The 17,905-nt window shown below is 47.1% G+C and overlaps 1 protein-coding gene across 6 annotated transcripts in view; it reads right to left on the reverse strand.

The window, feature by feature from the left end:
* ATP7B (ATPase copper transporting beta) overlaps positions 1–17,905 on the reverse strand; it is a 72,996-nt gene that overhangs the window by 14,291 nt on the left and 40,800 nt on the right. For 5 of the 6 annotated variants that reach the window (XM_025875102.2, XM_073894611.1, XM_073894609.1 and 2 more), the window contains 8 exons: positions 14,451–14,612; positions 12,291–12,367; positions 10,592–10,766; positions 9,264–9,497; positions 8,443–8,534; positions 1,356–1,483; positions 1,086–1,240; positions 728–862 (listed from right to left, as the gene is read on the reverse strand). In XM_025875102.2, the coding sequence (XP_025730887.1) occupies positions 728–862; positions 1,086–1,240; positions 1,356–1,483; positions 8,443–8,534; positions 9,264–9,497; positions 10,592–10,766; positions 12,291–12,367; positions 14,451–14,612 (1,158 nt within the window). The remainder of the gene's footprint in view (positions 1–727; positions 863–1,085; positions 1,241–1,355; positions 1,484–8,442; positions 8,535–9,263; positions 9,498–10,591; positions 10,767–12,290; positions 12,368–14,450; positions 14,613–17,905) is intronic. The other variant, XM_073894608.1, reaches the window with a different exon arrangement.

Below are 17,905 nucleotides of genomic sequence, written 5' to 3' on the forward strand. Positions count from 1 at the left end.
CAGTCTCTACCCACTAGATGTCAGTAGCATTCCCTCCCCAGTCATGACAACCAAATGTCTCCAAACATCGCCAAATGTCTCGGGGGACAACAGAATTACTCCCAACTGAGAATTACTGTTATATACAGTTCTTACTTCTCGAGCAGAAAAGGTTATTTTTGTACTTTCCACTTTTTTTGGAAGTTTGAAAAACAGTATTTCCTAAGATAGTATTCATCATCTACCTTTTAACTCAAGAAAGCATATTCTATTGTCTCATGTATGTTTAATAAGTATTTATTATTAAAAAGCTATTAGCATTGCCTGGGAAGCCGCAAGGTTGAAGATGGTATTGTCAGACAGAGAGAGCAAAAAACATATTTTTCTTAAAATCTGTTAAAATGATATCATGCCATCCAAATTGTGAAGTGACCATGATATGGGCCTCATAACTCCAGAAATGGCCAAGGTCACATTATGTAAATGTTTTAGACATGACAACTGAGAACTAACTGGTGTCTGGGAAATTATTCAACTAGAAGGCAAAGGGCATCTCTAAGAAAAACCTGCAGAAATAGAGTGACTGGTGGTCCTATCTTGGCTAAGATTCTGCTGCCAATAAGTGAAGCAAGCAAATAAATGTAATGGGTAATTAAAGCCCAATGAACCTAAGATATGAGAGAATAGGATTAATGGCAAAAGATTATTTAAAACACAGCAACCATACTGCCCAGAGCATTCAACTTACAGGAAAGTATTTCTGAACAACACCAAAATCGATAAAACCGATTATAATCCATACCACCAACGTCAATGTTGAAATGATGATGATAAATGGGACAAAATATCCACTAAACCGGTCAGCCAGTTGCTGAATGGGTGCCTATGAAAATAAAACACCAAGACCATGAGAAATTACAATCCACAAAGAAATATGTCCCCACAGGCATGGGCAAGCACTGGGGTTCTGAGCCCCCTCGATTAGTAAGTTAACGCCTACTAATCACTCTCTACTCAGCAAAATCTGCCTGAGTCTATGAAACTCTTAGAAAAACTTCTAAAATGAGAAAGCTGACGTTATGTTATTTTTTAACTTTCTTCATTACCTTTGACATCTGAGCCTCTTCCACCAATTTCACAATCTGAGCCAACGTGGTGTCATTGCCCACATGGGTGGCATTAACGAGCACAGAGCCGTGTGCATTGATAGACCCAGCAATCACTGTGCTTCCAGGTTTCTTTGTGACCGGCATGGCTTCTCCTAGAGGTGGAGAAAAGAGATCAACCGTAACACACTCAGCCCCCATTCAATATTCATGTGACCCGCCAACTCCTGCGATACCCACCCACAGGGAACAGGAGACAAGGCACCTAACCTGTGATGAGGGACTCGTCGGCCATGGTGTTGCCTTCCAGGACTTTCCCATCCACTGGGAACTTTCCCCCGGGGACAACTTTGATGATATCACCCCGCTGCACCAGCTCCATGGGTACTTGCTCCTCTCTGCCAACAAAGCCACTCAGGTTACACACACAGCAATTAACCGGAGCTCAACCCTCTTGGTCTGCTGCCCAGCTCAGGTTCTCGACAAAGTGTTCAACTGGTTACATGCTCTTTGCTTTACATCAAGCAGTGGTATTCATTTTCAGATTGAGCCACTATTTATTGTGCAAATACTAAGGGGCAGGCACTTTACTAGGCACAGGGAATATGGCTGGGAACAAGACAGCCAAGTCCCCATCCTCAGGAAGACCCGTTCGGCAGAAGAAACAGGTAACAAGACAGGTATTAAATAAGAGTTAGGATGCAAATAATGTGACTGGAAGGCTTTTTGGCGGGGGGGAGGAAGGGTTCACTTGGAAGATGAACTGAGACCTGATGATAAGAGGGGCCAACATACAGGCGAAAGAAAGTTCAAGGAGAAAAACCCAACTAATGCAAAGGCCCCAAGGCAGGCAGGAAGGGTGCCCTGGAGAACCAGGAAGAGAAGCAGGCAGTCCAGATCCTGTGGGGACTTGCGGAGCAGAGTACGGGCTTTGCATGTAAGGTTTTACTGGGAAGTGACATAATTTGATTCATGTTGTCAAGTCCTCTCTCTGGCTGCTGTATGTGAGCGGGCGGCAGGGACAATACTAGAAGCCGGGGGAAGAGGTGGGCTGTTGCAACAGCCAAGCAAAAGACAGAAAGAAGAGAATCAAAGAGGGAGCTCTAAGTTCTGTTACTGCGATGGAGGCAAGTGTACCGAAGCAGCTGAGGGAGGGCGCGAGAAGAGAAGGAAAAGAGACGAAATAAAGACCTTCGTGTTGATCCCCTTTGGGTCTGGGATGCCTATCTGACTTCCAGGGAAAATGTCAAGCAGGGAGTAGAAAACGGGACTTGAACTGAGAGGAGGGGGCAGAGCCAGAGGTGCAAATCCAGGAGCTGTCCCAACACAGATGGCATTTACAGCCAGGAAATGGTGCAAGCGCACCTGGGTGTGCGAGTGGAAAAGAGAAGGAGTTCTAGAACTAAGCCCTGGGGCCGGCCAACATCTGGAGGCTGAGCAGGTGGAAGGGCCCGGGTAGACGGAGCAGGGAGGCCCGCGAGGTGGGGGAGCAGGTGTCCCGGTCCAACCGCCAGATAGGCAGACTTCCTCACACTCTGCACTTGGGTTGGGTACCTCCGTGAAGGTCAGTCACACGTGCATAAGGAACAAAACCAACAGAAAGTTTTCAATGGAGAGACTGGGGGGCAGGGGGAATGCTGGTGAGAGGCCGAAGGAAGATAAAACCCAGCACTAGTTGGGCTGGGGTACATGGAAGAGGTCTGCTGGGGGGGGGGGGGGTGCAGTTTCAGAAGCTGCCGGAGGCGGCAGCCCAGTGGGAAGGGCGGACGAGAGCACAGGAAGCCAGCAGACGGCAGCTTGGGCCACTTTCCCGGGAAGATGTGCTGGGACAGGGGAAAGAGCAGGGGAGGGAGCGGGTCAGACAGGACTGTGCAAGCCGTAGGTGTGAGGGCTGGATGCTGGGGGGGGTCGGCCCGAGAGAGACAGACACGCGGTGGGGGAGACGAGGGTAGGGCAGCAGCGGGAGACAGCCAGCCGGAGGCCGCCAGGGAACCGCCACAGAGGCCAAATACACATCACTGTATACAGCCGACCCTTGAACTGCCCGGTTTGCACCATGCGGGTACAGGCAGGGTTTTAATAAATACAGTACAGAAATAGAAACACGTTTTCTCTTCCTTCTGATTTTCTTGACATTTTCTTTTCTCTCGCTTACTTTATTCTAAGAACACAGTATATAATAACATACGAAATAGGTACTAACTGATTGTTTTATGTTGTCGGTAAGGCTTCTAGTCAACAGTAGCTTATTAGTAAAGTTTTTGGGAGTCAGAGGTTATATGTGGATTTTCGACTCTGCGCTGAGTCAGAGCCCCTAAGCCTCACCGTTGTTCAATGGTCACCCGTTTATAACAGTGCCTCATGACCAAACGGTGATAAAAGCAGATAAGCAGGCTCTGAGGTTTATGTTAGACACTCCCTTCATTCTACAAGGACTACATTCAAACTACCACAGAGAAAAATGTACAATAAGCTGCCTTATCAACATGAGAGGGTAACACAGACCTTTACTGAGTGTACAATACTGTGCTAGATTTGTACCTGTTTTTTTCTCATTGAATCCTCCCAAAAGTATATGAGGTAAGTGATATTCACTCCCAGTAGAGCAAAAACCTGAAGATTTAGAAAGGCACGAAACTGAATCTACATGCCCATTTCTTTAAACATTGCTATGTATAAATGTATAAAACTTGGGAACCAAAATGTGCAAAGATGGTAAATATTTACATCAAAATTTTCTTTTTTAAAAAATTGTGCAGGAGCATCCTCTGCAAAATGAGGATTCAAGAGTTTGTCCGTATCCAAAGGTCCAGCTCGGTGCCCCATGCTGTCCCCTCCCTGCAAGGCTCTGAGCACACACAGCTCGGGCCAGTGTACACAAATACAGGCTCAGTGCCACGGGAGACACTGTGTGCACCAGGTGCCAGGGACATGGTGGGGAGCAAAGCAGACATGGCCCTGGCCTTGGGAGCTCGGAGTCCTCGGTAGGGCACTGCTGAATCACAGGTCAGTGGTGCCATCTGGGTCAAATCCTGGTACAAAGCCACAGTGTCTTCTTTTCTACAATGGTGATTTTGTTCCAGGATTAACTGAGAAAATGCGTGTTCAGTACTTAGTACGGTGCCTGGTATGAGGTGAGCGCCCAGGGAATTTCACTTAATGGACGTTTTCCCTAGTGACGGGCCTCTGTGCAGCAGGCACTGTGCTGGACTTGGGTACAAACAGGACAAAGTGGAGCCGTCCTCTCAGGATACTGACACCCCAGAAGCTATAAGCAGACTTGTGAATGTAAGTTCAGTAATGGCCATAATACAAGAAATGGGGTAGGAAAAGGAGGAGCACACTGAAGTCTCGAGTGCTGGGAGTAGATATGAGGAAACCCCTTTGGGGGCTGGGCAGGGTGGCAAACAAGGAGAGAAGGACTCTCCATAATCTGAGAATGTTCTTTGCTGCTTCTTAAAGTCTCCCAGTGATGGAAACGCCCAGGCCCTGCCCCTCTGAGGCCTGTCTACTCGACCTGGAGGAGTTTCCCATTACACCACGTCCTCACTTGGTAAGAGAGGAGAAGGAGCACCTGCTCACTTGAGAAAGGGAATCAGGAGCTAATGGCAGAAACTTCTCCCCCAGAATAACCTAACTACTAAGATTTAGAAGGTTCGCTTCTATGGGGATTCTTCAAGAAATTGGCACCCATGTCCAGCTGGGTGCCCTTCTAAGAAACCTTTAGTAATGTCAATCTCTGCTTAATCTAAAGTTGAATTTCCCCTTTGATCTGAATTGACCATATCATTCTAAGTCCAAACAGCTTAATTTAAGGTGAACAGCACTTGATGGGGGTCAAGGTGGCTCCTTCCAGTGAATTCCCAGCATGTCTTCTTCAGAAGCTTGTGTCCCCCAAAATGCCACAGTGCAGGAATACACGTAATTGAGAGACAGTGTTTTCCCTAGCATTTCTTCTGCTTCAGGAGCTTCTGCCAGTAGTCTGTCTGCCACACCTGTCTCCTCTCTGCTCTCCCTCCTCATCTAACACAAAGTAAAAAGACAAAAACTTAAGAATAGTTCTTAACAGCCACTACCTAGACGAAGTCTGTAACTCTGCTTTCCCCACTACCACAGGAGACTTCAATGCAGGGGCACCCGGGTGGCTCAGTCGTTAAGCGTCTGCCTTCAGCTCGGGTCATAATCCCAGGGTCCTGGGATCAAGCTCCGCATCGGGCTCCCTGCTCGGCGGGAAGCCTGCTTCTCCCTCTCCCACTCCCCCTGCTTGTGTTCCCTCTCTTGCTGTATCTCTCTGTCAAATAAATAAATAAAACCTAAAAAAAAAAAAAAAGGAGACTTCAATGCAGGAAACTGGGGACCAGGTCGTGTAGCCCTTGAATGTCACCCCAACCAACATGGGGTGATTTCTTGAACATTTCATGGTCCTTTCATTCATTCAACTAGTAATCTGAGCACCTGCCACGTGGGTGTCCCAGGGCAAGTGGCACAAGAGCCAAGCAGGCCTGGGGACAGGAAAGGCTTCTGGAGGACATGCCCCCCAAGCTGAGTCCTGAAGGACAAGCAGCCAGGCAGAGGGGAAGAAGAAAGGTGTGTGGGGAGACCCGAGAACCTCCTCCTGGGAGCTGCCATTGGGGTGTGGCTGGGATAAGATGAAGGCATGGCAGCACAAGGGGCTGAGTCCAAGAGGTGGGCCGGGGCAGACGCCGAGTCTCACGTGCCTACTAAGCACACAGACTTCATCCTAAGGATGGCAGGGAATCGCTGAAGGAGCTCCAGCTACAGAGGAAGACAAGCAGATCTGTGCTTCCGAGAGATCTCTGGTTTGAATGTGGGAGGATATTTAAAAAGAGACGAAGCTGGGAGCAGGAGGCCAATGAAGACCCTGTGGCAGTGCTGTAGGGGACAGAGTGGTGGCAACAGGAAGGGGCAGGGGGTGACCAGAAGTAGCCATGTGCCAGACTGATCACAGACACTCCCATCACCCAAGACTTGGGACAGACAGGTGTCCCTGGCAGAGGGACAGAGGGAGGGACAGGCCCAAGTCTCGCTGAAAGGAGAGAGCTGAGGTGGGGAACTCTGGTGGCCTTCTGACGGCATCGCAGACCAGTCCACACCTGCAGAGGCCCAACATGGCAAGGCCCCACAGAAGGCGGAGGTTGACTCGGGGGCCCTGGCACCAGCACACCCCAGCAGCCTGGAGCACACCGTCAGGAAGGTGGGATAGGAACCACCACCCTCGTCTGACAGACAGGAACTGTGCCTCACAGGCCATAACTGACCCGCTCCTAGCACACAGCCTGTCTGCCTATGGCAAGGCCTGAAGGAACTCTGGTCTTCTGGCTCCTAGCTTAGAAAATGGTGCCAACCACATAATGAGAGTAGGAGTCTGGCCATAATGTGTCCACAGCCAAATGCTAATCACCGTCTTCGGAAAAGAACTGAGCTGTGACTGGGGTAGCCCCACCGTCCTTGGGCATTTCAAGTAGCTTTTGCCTTCTGACAAAGATGCGTGTCTCCTCACATTTGAATCAACTGAGCAGTCCGTGTGACTGTGGCCGGTGCTTTCAGAAGCACTTCAAAACGAAAGGCAGCAAGTAAATGCAGCTGTCCACAGTTTTGTTCCCAGTCTGAATATTTCCATATCTCAGAAACCCTCATGTCATTAATTTATAAGGGAAAAAAACAAAGCCAAGGTGTGCAAATGCTACAGAGCCACGCAGTCGCGTGCGTGTGGAGGCCCACATGTGGCCAGCTGCTCTGTCCCACGGGGTCCTCCTGCCCAGAAGACAGGTTAGCAGGTGGCCAAGAGGGAGCTCTGCCACTCACCTGCCCTGGACGCGGGGCAAGTCACTCCACCCCACTAAGCTTCAGGTTCTTCCTAAAGACACGGGGATCACGGGAGCCCGTACCTCACCGGGTAGTTATCAGGTTAAATTAGGTAGTTTATATGAAGTACTGGCTAGTGGGAGTGGTACACGGTAAATTCTCAATCTCAACTACCGCTACCGTAATTCCGCTCAGTACTTAAAAGCTGGCATCCAGACAAAAACCAGTGCTTCCATGCTGTGGTCGGCCGGTGCCTCATTCACAGCACAGGCTGGCCGAGTGCCCCCCTGGAAATCAGGGGTGGGGGCTCGCAGCCTCTGAGGGCCATCTCTGGGGGACACACTCATGAGCCCACACTGGCAACAGCATGAAGAATGGGCATGTGCAGTGGGGGCGGGGCACAGGACTGCTTTGACAACAGGAGTTTGGACTACATGTCATACTGGATGGTTGGAAGCAGCAAAGACAGACACCCTGAAGATCAAGATGAAATTGACAGAGGGAGGTTCCTGAGCAGAGGCCCAGAAGGAAAGGCCTCTGCCCCCGGGGTGGGGGGAAGGGAGCATGCAGTCGGGAAGGTTAGCTTTGTGGTTCACTGAGGGACTGAAGTGACAGGGAACTGACGGATTTCCCACCTCGATGGCTTATATTTTCAGCAGTCAGAGTGAGATCACAGGCCGAAGGGGAAAGTGGTGGGGCCAGAGAGAGATTTCAGGAATGTGAAGAAGTTTTGAAATAAGCACTGCCTAGAATATGAAAATGAGGCTGACCAGGGAAGTACAGAAGCCTTAATTTGTGCAATGTCCATATTATCAAATGTGCCTTAAGAGTCAGTATGTGGAAGGGTTAAGTGCACGGACTCTGGAACTAAGAGCCTAAGTTATATCCCATTCCACTACCTAACACCTGTGTGACCTCGGGCCAGTTGCTTAGCCCTTTTGATCATCAGTTTCCTCATCTGCAAAATATGGCTAATAGCAGTCCTTTCCTCCTACAGTTTTGTTTTTTTTAATTAGATTTAATACAAAGAGGTTAAAATAGTGTATGGCAGATAGCAAATGCCATATGAGTTCCAGCAATAATGATAATAATCATTATTATTTTTAATATCTGTCAACCTTATGAAGAAGAAAAAATACTTCTCACATTTGTATTCTTTGGCAAGCTGAAACCCTACCTCTCAGCCTGTGTAAATCCTCCAGATCTTGCAAGGAAGGTCCAGTGTATAGTCCGTGCTCTTTGAAGCTTTCCCTGACCACCTCGAGCCTTCCCCTTCTCTAGTCTGGGAACACTAGTCACCTAGACCTCTCATTTGTCATTTAGCCTACACACACCCCACCCTGAAATCTTGCACGTGCTGTAGTCTGTAAATACCTTGTTAATTACCTGGATCGAGGACAGATCTGACCGTATGAAGTCTTTGCCTGCCCCCGCAAGGTCTAGTGTAATGTCATGAAGATGCTGGGTGTCTTGAGGTGTATTACACAGATGAATATAAATTGGTCAAAAACTCTGGATGTAGAGAACCCACCTGATGATCAAGTTGTCCTCGCCAAGGGTCACAACAGTGGCTTCTGTGGCTTGGAGAGACAAGAGTTTGGCAAGGGCTTCTGAGGTTTTGCTCTAGGAAATAATCAGAATGGAAAACAAGAGCTACTGTAAGCTGACCCGTGCAAAGCCAGACCCACACTCACTAGGCTGGTGTTAAAAGCGGCTGGTGTTACAGAAAGCCCCTGCAGAAAGAGGCGGACCCCTTAACACAGCCACAGTGCATGTGAAAAGGCTCCTCCAGGATAGATGTTACTCACTGCCATCGACACGCAGCCATGTCACCGCCGCACTGAACGTACAAGGCCACAAAGTGCCATGAATTACATTTCAACAAAAAATACAAAACCAGCCTGCCCATTAGCTGCTTTTTTTTTTTTTTTTAAGGTTCAATCGAATTTCTCTTAGAGCTTGAGTCCTACTCTTTTATAGAATAGGTTAAAATGTGGGTATAATGCAGGGTGTTAAAAATGGCATGACCCTCAAATGGAAACATGGATGTGTAGACTAATAAGCCACATAGTCAGTTATGTACAAAGAGGTGGCGTGAGTGCTGCCCTGAAATTTCCATTACGCAATGTGCCTGAACAAAGGTTTCAATAATTAACCAGATTAGCTGGGATTTCGGAAGTAGCAACCAATTTGGAGATTAGTGATCAGAACTCCTAATTATACGTAGGTGTCACATTTCTTTAAGTCTTTCCCTAGACTGTGTGTAATTAGTAATTCTAAATAAGGTGTTCAGATGAATTAAGATTTACATTACTGAAGAACAGTTCTTTTTTCACCTGAAGCTGCGGTTACCTTTGCCACGTGTTCCAGCCACCGACCCAGGGCAATGAACACAAAGAGCATGGGGGGGGTGTCGAAGAAGGTCACAGGGCTCCTCTCCGCCTTCTCAGCCATGGCCACCACCAGGATGACGAGCGAGTAGGTGTAGGCGATGCTGGTGGCCAGCACGATGAGCACGTCCATGTTGGCTGCCCTGTGCCTCAGAGATCTGTAGGCCTGGACGTAGAAGTACCACCCGCCAAGGAGCTGAGAGAGAGCAGAGGAAGCAACAGCTGCTCAAGGAGGCCCGGAGTCCAAGGAGCCACCAGATGCCCAGAGGCCCCTCGTGCCCGCAAGTGCTTGGACATGACTTTCTCCTCGGCAGGGGACGTGCAGGAAATGTACTTCCTGATTCACAGGCCTATGGATTTCTGGCACAAGAACGTAGGGTCAAAGGTCTTGGGGGACCTTTAAAACCCAGAGTACATAACCTGAATGTCCATCAACAGGGCAAGGGGGCCATGGGGATGTAAAGCATGGTTCATTTATATTGTGGACAGTGCTCTGCAGTCCTGAGAAAGAATGTGCTAGATCTATAAACCACTGGCATGAAAGATGCCCGTAATACGTGCTTAAGTGAAAAGCCAGTTACAAATCAATTTATCTAGTATGATCCTATTCCAGTTAAAAAATAAAAAGCCCGTGTGTCTGTATTATGTGAATATGTACACACACCTACATATATAAGCACATGTATATTTTCTCTACATAGAGGAAGATCTGTAAACATACACGTCCAACTAGTAATAATACTGAGGTAACTCTGGAAAAGGACTGGGCTGGAGGCGGGGTATGATTCCAGTGAAAGAATATTCTCCCCTTTGCTGCTTCTCCTTCAGCATGGTTTGAATTGTCTACAATAAATGTACTTTACATTTGTAATTAAAAAGAAAATACAAGAACAAGCAAATTCAGGCCACAAATATTGCCCTCAGATAGTCTTCAAGTAAGCATTCTATCATTAAGGCAGGAGTTTTATTTTATATTCTAAAACAGACGGAGGGCACACTTCCCAGCAGCAGCAACTCAGCTAGCTCCTTAATATCACCCCTAGAGGAGAAGTTTCAGGAGGCCTGTCTCAGGGCTTGCTATTCCAGGGGGAGTTTGAGCACCTACAACCGTGAAAGTGACAGTGAAACCAGGTCTCGCACCCCCGCCAGTAGTGAGACAGAGAAAAGAGCCCCTGCAGGACATCTGTGATAGCCAGTCTGAAGGGCTGTGTCTGGCCCGGGAGGGCGGAGAACTGCTGGCCACACACAGGCGGGGGGGGGGGGCAGAGGTTGGCCCTTTCTGATACGTACCTGGACAAAGGTACACAAGATAAAGAAGATGAGATTTAGAATGGACAGTCCTGGAATGATGTTGTGGTCCAGGACCATAGACTCGTGGGGCTTGTTGCTGGGCACCAACATATAGATCATCAGACCCATGACAGGGATGCCGAACACCAGGCTGCACAGGAAAGACTTCTTCCACCTGCAGAGCAAAGCAGTGACACCAGCCTATTAGGTATCACCTGTCACTGGGATTGTGGGCTGGTCTCCTCCCGGGGACTCAGTTTCAGATTTGCCTTTGTCACGTGTCTGGGACAGACAACCAGTGGTGTGAAACGAAGGGAAGGCTCCCTCCCTGACACCAGCCACCGAGAGAGCACCTACAGGTTTAAACTTTGCAGGGATGTGCCAGAGATATACAGACGCTCCTGCCCGTCCGAGGCTGACCTGTTGCCTCTAATCCATAGGGGGGGGCAACTGAGGCCCAGAACTGAGAACCCAAAGAAGTGGAACATCCTGGTCCATATGGCTGCCTACTGCTCTTTGTTCAAAATAAAATCTTATACAGACTCCCAAGTAAAAACAGATAAAAGCAAAATTTTATTAGTCTGACCTTACTTTTACATTTGATTTTTAAACTATTACTTAATATAGGCAGTGAGAACTGCAAAGCCATCTTGGTGAACACCAAAGTTTGACATGGGGGTTGCAGGTGACAGCTGTGGTCTCACGTCAGCATCCACGAAATTCCCGCCATGTGTTGTGGAAGCTCTAGCACGCCTCCACTCCGGTCTGCAAACTGCGGGCCGCAGGACTGAAGTCTCAGACTCTCAGCTTGTCGCCCAGGGTCCCGAGAATTAGCCCCTCGCTCGCTTTCCAGGTGCCTCTCCTGTCAGGCCTTCCCTGCTCCAGGCATGCTGATCAGAGCAATCACAGGAGTCCCTGAAGGCCCCCTGCCTCCATGCCCCTAGAAGACCCTCACGTCAACCCCCAGCCCCCACCCCCACAGCCTGGCAAACCTCCACTCATTCTTCGAGGCTCAGATCATGTGTCCCCCGCTGGTTGGCTTCCCAGACCCCTGTGAACCCACTTGATTCACTGCTCAACCACTCATTCCTAGCCCAGCTATGGGCCTCTCCAATTCATCCCTAGCACCTGGCGTCATGCCCTTCACACAACAGTGCCCTTGTGTTTGTTGAATGAGTAAATGAACATCTGCAACAATGAACGAACTCAGGCCGCCTTTTTCCCAGGCCATTTTCTTTCCAATGACCATGGTTCCTGCCCTCAGACCCTACTTCTAGAACCCATTCAAATAAAGTCTTAAAATACTCTGCTGTGAAAGAAAAAAATCCACTCTCTTCCTCCCAATGTAAGTCAGCCACCAGCCATAAGCGGCAATATAAATTAAAATCAGTTAAGATGAAATGAAGAATTCAGTTCCTCGGTCATACTAACTGCTCCATAGCCGGTGGCTAGCGTCCTGGATAGTGCAGGTATAGAACATTTCTCTCACCGCAGAAAGTTCTGTCAGACAGCACTGTTTTAGGAGGTTAACATCACGGGGTAGCAAAGGCAACTCTTCAGTGGAAGGTGCTGTGGGGAGCCAGGACAGCAGGGACACCCATGAGCACAGAATGAGGCAGTCAGGCCTGGCGGGGGGGGGGGGGGGGGGGGGGGGAACACTTGGTCAAGAGCACCAGTGTATCTTTTCTGTTCTACCTACTGCTTTATTTCCACCTTGTGGTCCAAGTGATGCGCGTTGGGGTTTCTCTGGGCCGGGGAAGCATGAAAGCCGATTTCCTTATTATTAAAAAAAAAAAAGAGAAGTGAAAACAGGGAGGAAAGAACTTGGTTAAAACATGCATTGGTAGAAAGCATTTTACATCTCTGGAAATTAGAAAGTTAATCAAAAATCACCTCAAAAGGCTGTATTGGTTTTTCTGCTCATGACTTCCGTACCCAAATCACACTACAAATCCTATCAGAGGTCCAGCACCATCTATGCTTACAGACTGTGTCATCCCCAAGGGGCTGGCCTCAGATGGCGACTCCTGGTCCCTCTGTGGGCAAAGGCAGCAGGTTCTGGGAGAAACTTCAACATGCCCCGAGGCTGATCAATGATGAATTCATACACACACAATTCTTGTGTGAGGAGCCCCAACTAGGGAGTGGTCAGGTCAGGTGCTGTCATTCCCGGCCTGAGGAAACTGCAGCTCAGAGCCATCGTGCTACCAGAAGACCAAGGCCCCGTGCTCAGTGAACAGGTGTCTGGGCTCCCAGCCTGGGCCTCTCCCCGGCGAGCCGACCCTGGCTCCTTCGGCACCGGCAAGCCGAGGCTTCCCCTGAAGCCAGACGGGCACCGCACTGCAATCTGCTGGCTCTTTTCAGGGAATAACCTCCAGCAATTCTTTCGCCACCTCGCTCCCTGACCCTCTCTGCCTCATCTGATCGGACCCCTTTACGAAATTACACGGGAAAGGCCGCCAGGACACGTCCTGTCGGTCAGGACAATATAAGGAGGGGCCCCGGGACTCTGATGATGGGATTTCACACGAAAATGAAAAGTTACGGTTGGAGAAAGAGCATCTAAGACTGTGTAAAGACAAACCCCCTTACAAGGAACACCGGCTTAATTAGATTAGGGAAGGAGGCAGCAGAGATGCAGAAACAGGGGCCAGACATCAGCAATATTCCTCAACTGAGGACAGAGATGCTCCTGCACCGAGCTCAGCCAGGAGGGGCATGTGGAGTAAGAAGGTGACGGAGATGTGGTCCGAGCACCCCTGGGACCCTCCCGCCGATGGCGCACCAGTCTGCTCCCCTGGCCTCACCAGTGCCCCCTCACTACTGTTCTGTAAGGCCTGTGCTGTGGCAAAAATCGAAAGGCCGCTGGGCTTAGAACTGTGAGGTGTGGGTCTGAGGGCCGGTCCTGCAAGCTTTAGCTGGATACCAGTGAGCGGAGTCACTTAACCCCCCCCGGGGATCTCTCCCCACCTGACAGAGGAGCTGTGCTGTCTGCCTCTGAGATGGGGGGTCATAGCAGCAGCGGCAGGACAAGTAGTAACACACATCAGGGGGCTCCGCCAAGCCACACAACACACAACCTGTCTCTTCGGCACACACACACAACGAAGAGAAAACGAAAGACAACACTGAGGCTGCTACCAGAGGTTTCCCTGCATTAGCACTTCCTGCTAAACTTGGTTTATCCTGACCATCAGTTCATCTTGTGAGTTAACCTAGTTCAGTCTGGACTGTGGTAACCCATTCAGATCACCACTAACGCTCACCCTCTTATGGTGTGCCATCAACAGACCTTACAAAGGAAATGGACTGTCTGTGGACAACGCGAGGGAGGGAAGAGAGGGAGGCAGTGTGTGAAAACTATTCTAACTGATTTTCCAAACGAGAAACAACTAAACTGTCTCATCGTCAAGCAGGCCCAGCTTGAAAATGTGGTAAAATGAGTGTAACTCCTCTCATTACCAATAATCCTTTGGTCTACAGATACTTGGTACAGACATAAATAATATTTTATAATTACAATTAGGTAATTTAACCCCATGTGCCCAGGTAGCTTACCGATATTGATGTTTCTCAGGGAATTCAGGAATTCACTGGTTTTCACCCTCAGATTATCTAATATTTACTTAATTTCAGTTTATTTTAAAATGATTCACCCCTACTTCCGTGGGAAGGCTTGAAGGATAGGTTAGGTGACCTTTTTCTTTTCTTTTTAATTTTTTGGTTAGCTGTATTTTCTCATTTTTCCACAATGATTATACATCACTGTTTTTTAAAAAGTGGGCATATTTTTTTAAATTGAAGTAGAGTCGAGACACGTTACATTAGTTTGTATAATGTTTTTTAATGAATGACTTACCTCAATAATTCGGACAATATCCCGTGCACCGATAACTTCAGGATCGAACTTCACGTGGGCTTTGCTGGTGGCAAGGGCCACAGAGGCATAGGTGATGCCGTTTGTCCTTGTGAGTTTGGACTCTATGTTGTGAACACAGGACGCGCAGGTCATCCCCGTGATCTGCCGCACAGGATGACAAAAATACTACTAACTCGGGATTGAGAGGATCCCATCGAAGGCACACAGGGAGTGGGGTCAACAGGCAGCCACAAGCCCTTCCTCTTTCCACGGTATCGTTCCCAAGGCTCTGGACTCCTACCTCCAGACCCCATGTGTAAGATTTTCCTCCAGGATGCTCCCCCAGGGGCTGAGGGCAGGTAAACAGTCGTTCTTCCCCAACTCAGGGACAAGAGACATAGCCAGTCACAAAGCAGATGGCGACAGACCAACATTGACTTCTAGCTCTGACAGTGAGGAGCTTTTGTAAGCCACCCTACCCTCTCTGTTTTGCCACTTCTGCCACGCTGTGCATATGGATGTGAGAAAGGGAGTCTGAAATGAGACATGCCATCCTTGTAATATGTGTTAGGCAAGCCAGACAAGTCACTCTTTTGAGCATCAGTGGTCAACGTTTCCCAAAATGCTCATTAAATACAGACATAAAATGTCTACAGATAGTTTCTGAACGTGTGATGATGATGATACAACTATTGAGACTGCTTCGAACATTGCTCAATAAATGTTTTTCACCAAACTGAGGGCTTTCCCCCTAAGGTCAGGAACACAGCAAGGATGCCCACTCTCACCACTGTTGTGCAACATGGTACTAGAAGTCCTAGCCTCAGCAATCAGACAACAAAAAGAAATAAAAGGCATCTGAATCAGCAAAGAAATCAAACTCTCACTCCTTGCAGATGACATGATACTCTATGTGGAAAACCCAGAAGACTCCACCCCAAAATTGCTAGAACTCATACAGGAATTCAGGAAAGTGGCAGGATATAAAATCAATGCACAGAAATCAGCTGCATTTCTACACACTAACAATGACAGAGAAGAAAGAGAAATTAAGGAATCGATCCCATTTACAATTACACCAAAAACTGTAAGAAACCTAGGAATAAACCTAACCAAAGAGGCAAAGGATCTATACTCAGAAAACTACAGAACACTTATGAAAGAAATTGAGGAAGACACAAAGAAATGGAGAAACGTTCCATGCTCATGGATTGGAAAAACAAATATTGTTAAAACATCTATGCTATCCAGAGCAATCTATGCATTCAATGCAATCCCTAACAAAATACCATCAACTTTTTTCACAGAGCTGGAACAAATAATCCTAAAATTTGTATGGAACCAGAAAAGACCCCGAATAGCCAAAGGGATGTTGAAGAAGAAAATCACAATTCCAGGCTTCAAGCTCTATTAGAAAGCTGTAATGATCAAGACAGTAGGGTACTGGCACAAAAACAGATGCATAGATCAATGGAACAGAAGGGAGAACCCAGAAATGGACCCTCAACTCTATGGTCAACAAATCTTCGACAAAGCAGGAAAAAATATCCAATGGAAAAAAGACAGTCTCTTCAACAAGTGGTGTTGAGAAAATTGGACAGCCACATGCAGAAGAATGAAACTGGACCATTTCCTTACACCATAAACAGAAATGGACTCCAAATGATGAAAGACCTAAATGTGAGACAGGAATCCATCAAAACCCTTGAGGAGAACTCAGGCAGCAACCTCTTCAACCTCGGCTGCAGCAATTTCTGCCTAGACACATCGACAAAGGCAAGGGAAGCAAGGGCAAAAATGAACTACTGGGACTTCATCAAGATAAAAAGTTTTTGCACAGCAAAGGAAACAGTCAACAAAACCAAAAGACAACCAACAGAATGGGAGAAGAGATTTGCAAATAACATATCACATAAAAGGCTAGTATCCAAAATCTATAAAGAACTTAATCAAACTCAACACCCAAAGGGCAAATAGTCCAATCAAGAAATGGGCAGAAAACATGAACAGATATCTCTCCAAAGAAGACATCCAAATGGCCAACAGACACATGATAAAATGCTCAACATCGCTCGGCATCAGGGAAATCCATCAAAACCTCAATGAGATACCACCCCACACCAGTCAGAATGGCTAAAATTAACAAGTCAGGAAACGACAGATGTTGGCGAGGATGCGGAGAAAGGGGAACCCTCCTACACTGTTGGTGGGAATGCAAGCTGGTGCAGCCACTCTGGAAAACAGTCTGGAGGTTCCTCAGAAAGCTGAAAATAGAGCTACCCTATGACCCAGCAATTGCACTACTAGGTATTTACCCCAAAGATACAAATGTAGTGATCCAAAGGGGCACCTGCACCCCAATGTTTACAGCAACAACATCCACAACAGCTAAATGGAAAGAGCCCAGATGTCCACTGACAGATGAATGGATAAAGAAGATGTGGTATATATATATATACGATGGATTACTACTCAGCCATCAAAAAAAAAAAATTAAATCTTGCCATTTGCAATGATGTGGATGGAACTAGAGGGTATTACGCTGAGTGAAATAAGTCAATCAGAGAAAGACAATTATCACATGATTTCACTCATGTGGAATTTTTTAAGAAACAAAAGAGGATCATAGGGGAAGAGAGGGAAAAATAAAACAAGATGAAATCAGAGAGGGAGACAAACCGTAAGAGACTTAGTCATAGGAAACAAACTGAGGGTTGCTGGAGGGGAGGGGATAGGGGTGGGGGGTGGGGTAACTGGGTGATGGACATTAAGGGGGGCTCGTGATGTAATGAGCACTGGGTGTTATATAAGACTGATGAATCACTGAACTCTACCACTGAAACTAATGATACACAATATGTTAATTGAATTTAAATTTAAAAAAAAGAATACATTATATATTACCATAGCTACTGTAATTCAATTCCTTTAGGTTTTAACAAGCATTACATGGCAAGAGTGTTGTAATTTGCAAATATTACCCTGACACTTAAAAATCTGGAACATTTAAAATACTTTAGGCAGCTCTAATAAAATTGGAACCCAGACAATGAATCTTGACTCTGATAAAACCTCTCCACAATTCTAGCTCTGCTTTGTTCAAAGTTCTGCAGTGCTTAGTAGGTCATCGATACTCTTTGGATGTTCAATTCTGTGCAAGAATATCTTGTGGAGATTAAAATTCAAATAGAATATATTTTAGGAACTATTCATAACCGGGATCCCACACCTGCATAAAAAGCTCAAAAACCATGTCATACGTCTTTTATATATGTTATCTTTTCTCAACACAATTAAACCCATTAACTCAATGAATAAATTGTTTGTCATTTGGACCTACAGACAAATACATATACGTATAACGAAGTAATAATTTAGTTATGCATTTGTCTTACCCATTTCTTTACCATCTTTTTCTCTTATTGGCAAAATAAAGATTAAAACGTGTATTCAAA

This window comes from Callorhinus ursinus, unplaced genomic scaffold, assembly GCF_003265705.2.
Source record: "Callorhinus ursinus isolate GAN/ISIS: 27379988/994484 unplaced genomic scaffold, GSC_fseal_2.0 scaffold7, whole genome shotgun sequence".
Taxonomy (NCBI): domain Eukaryota; kingdom Metazoa; phylum Chordata; class Mammalia; order Carnivora; family Otariidae; genus Callorhinus; species Callorhinus ursinus.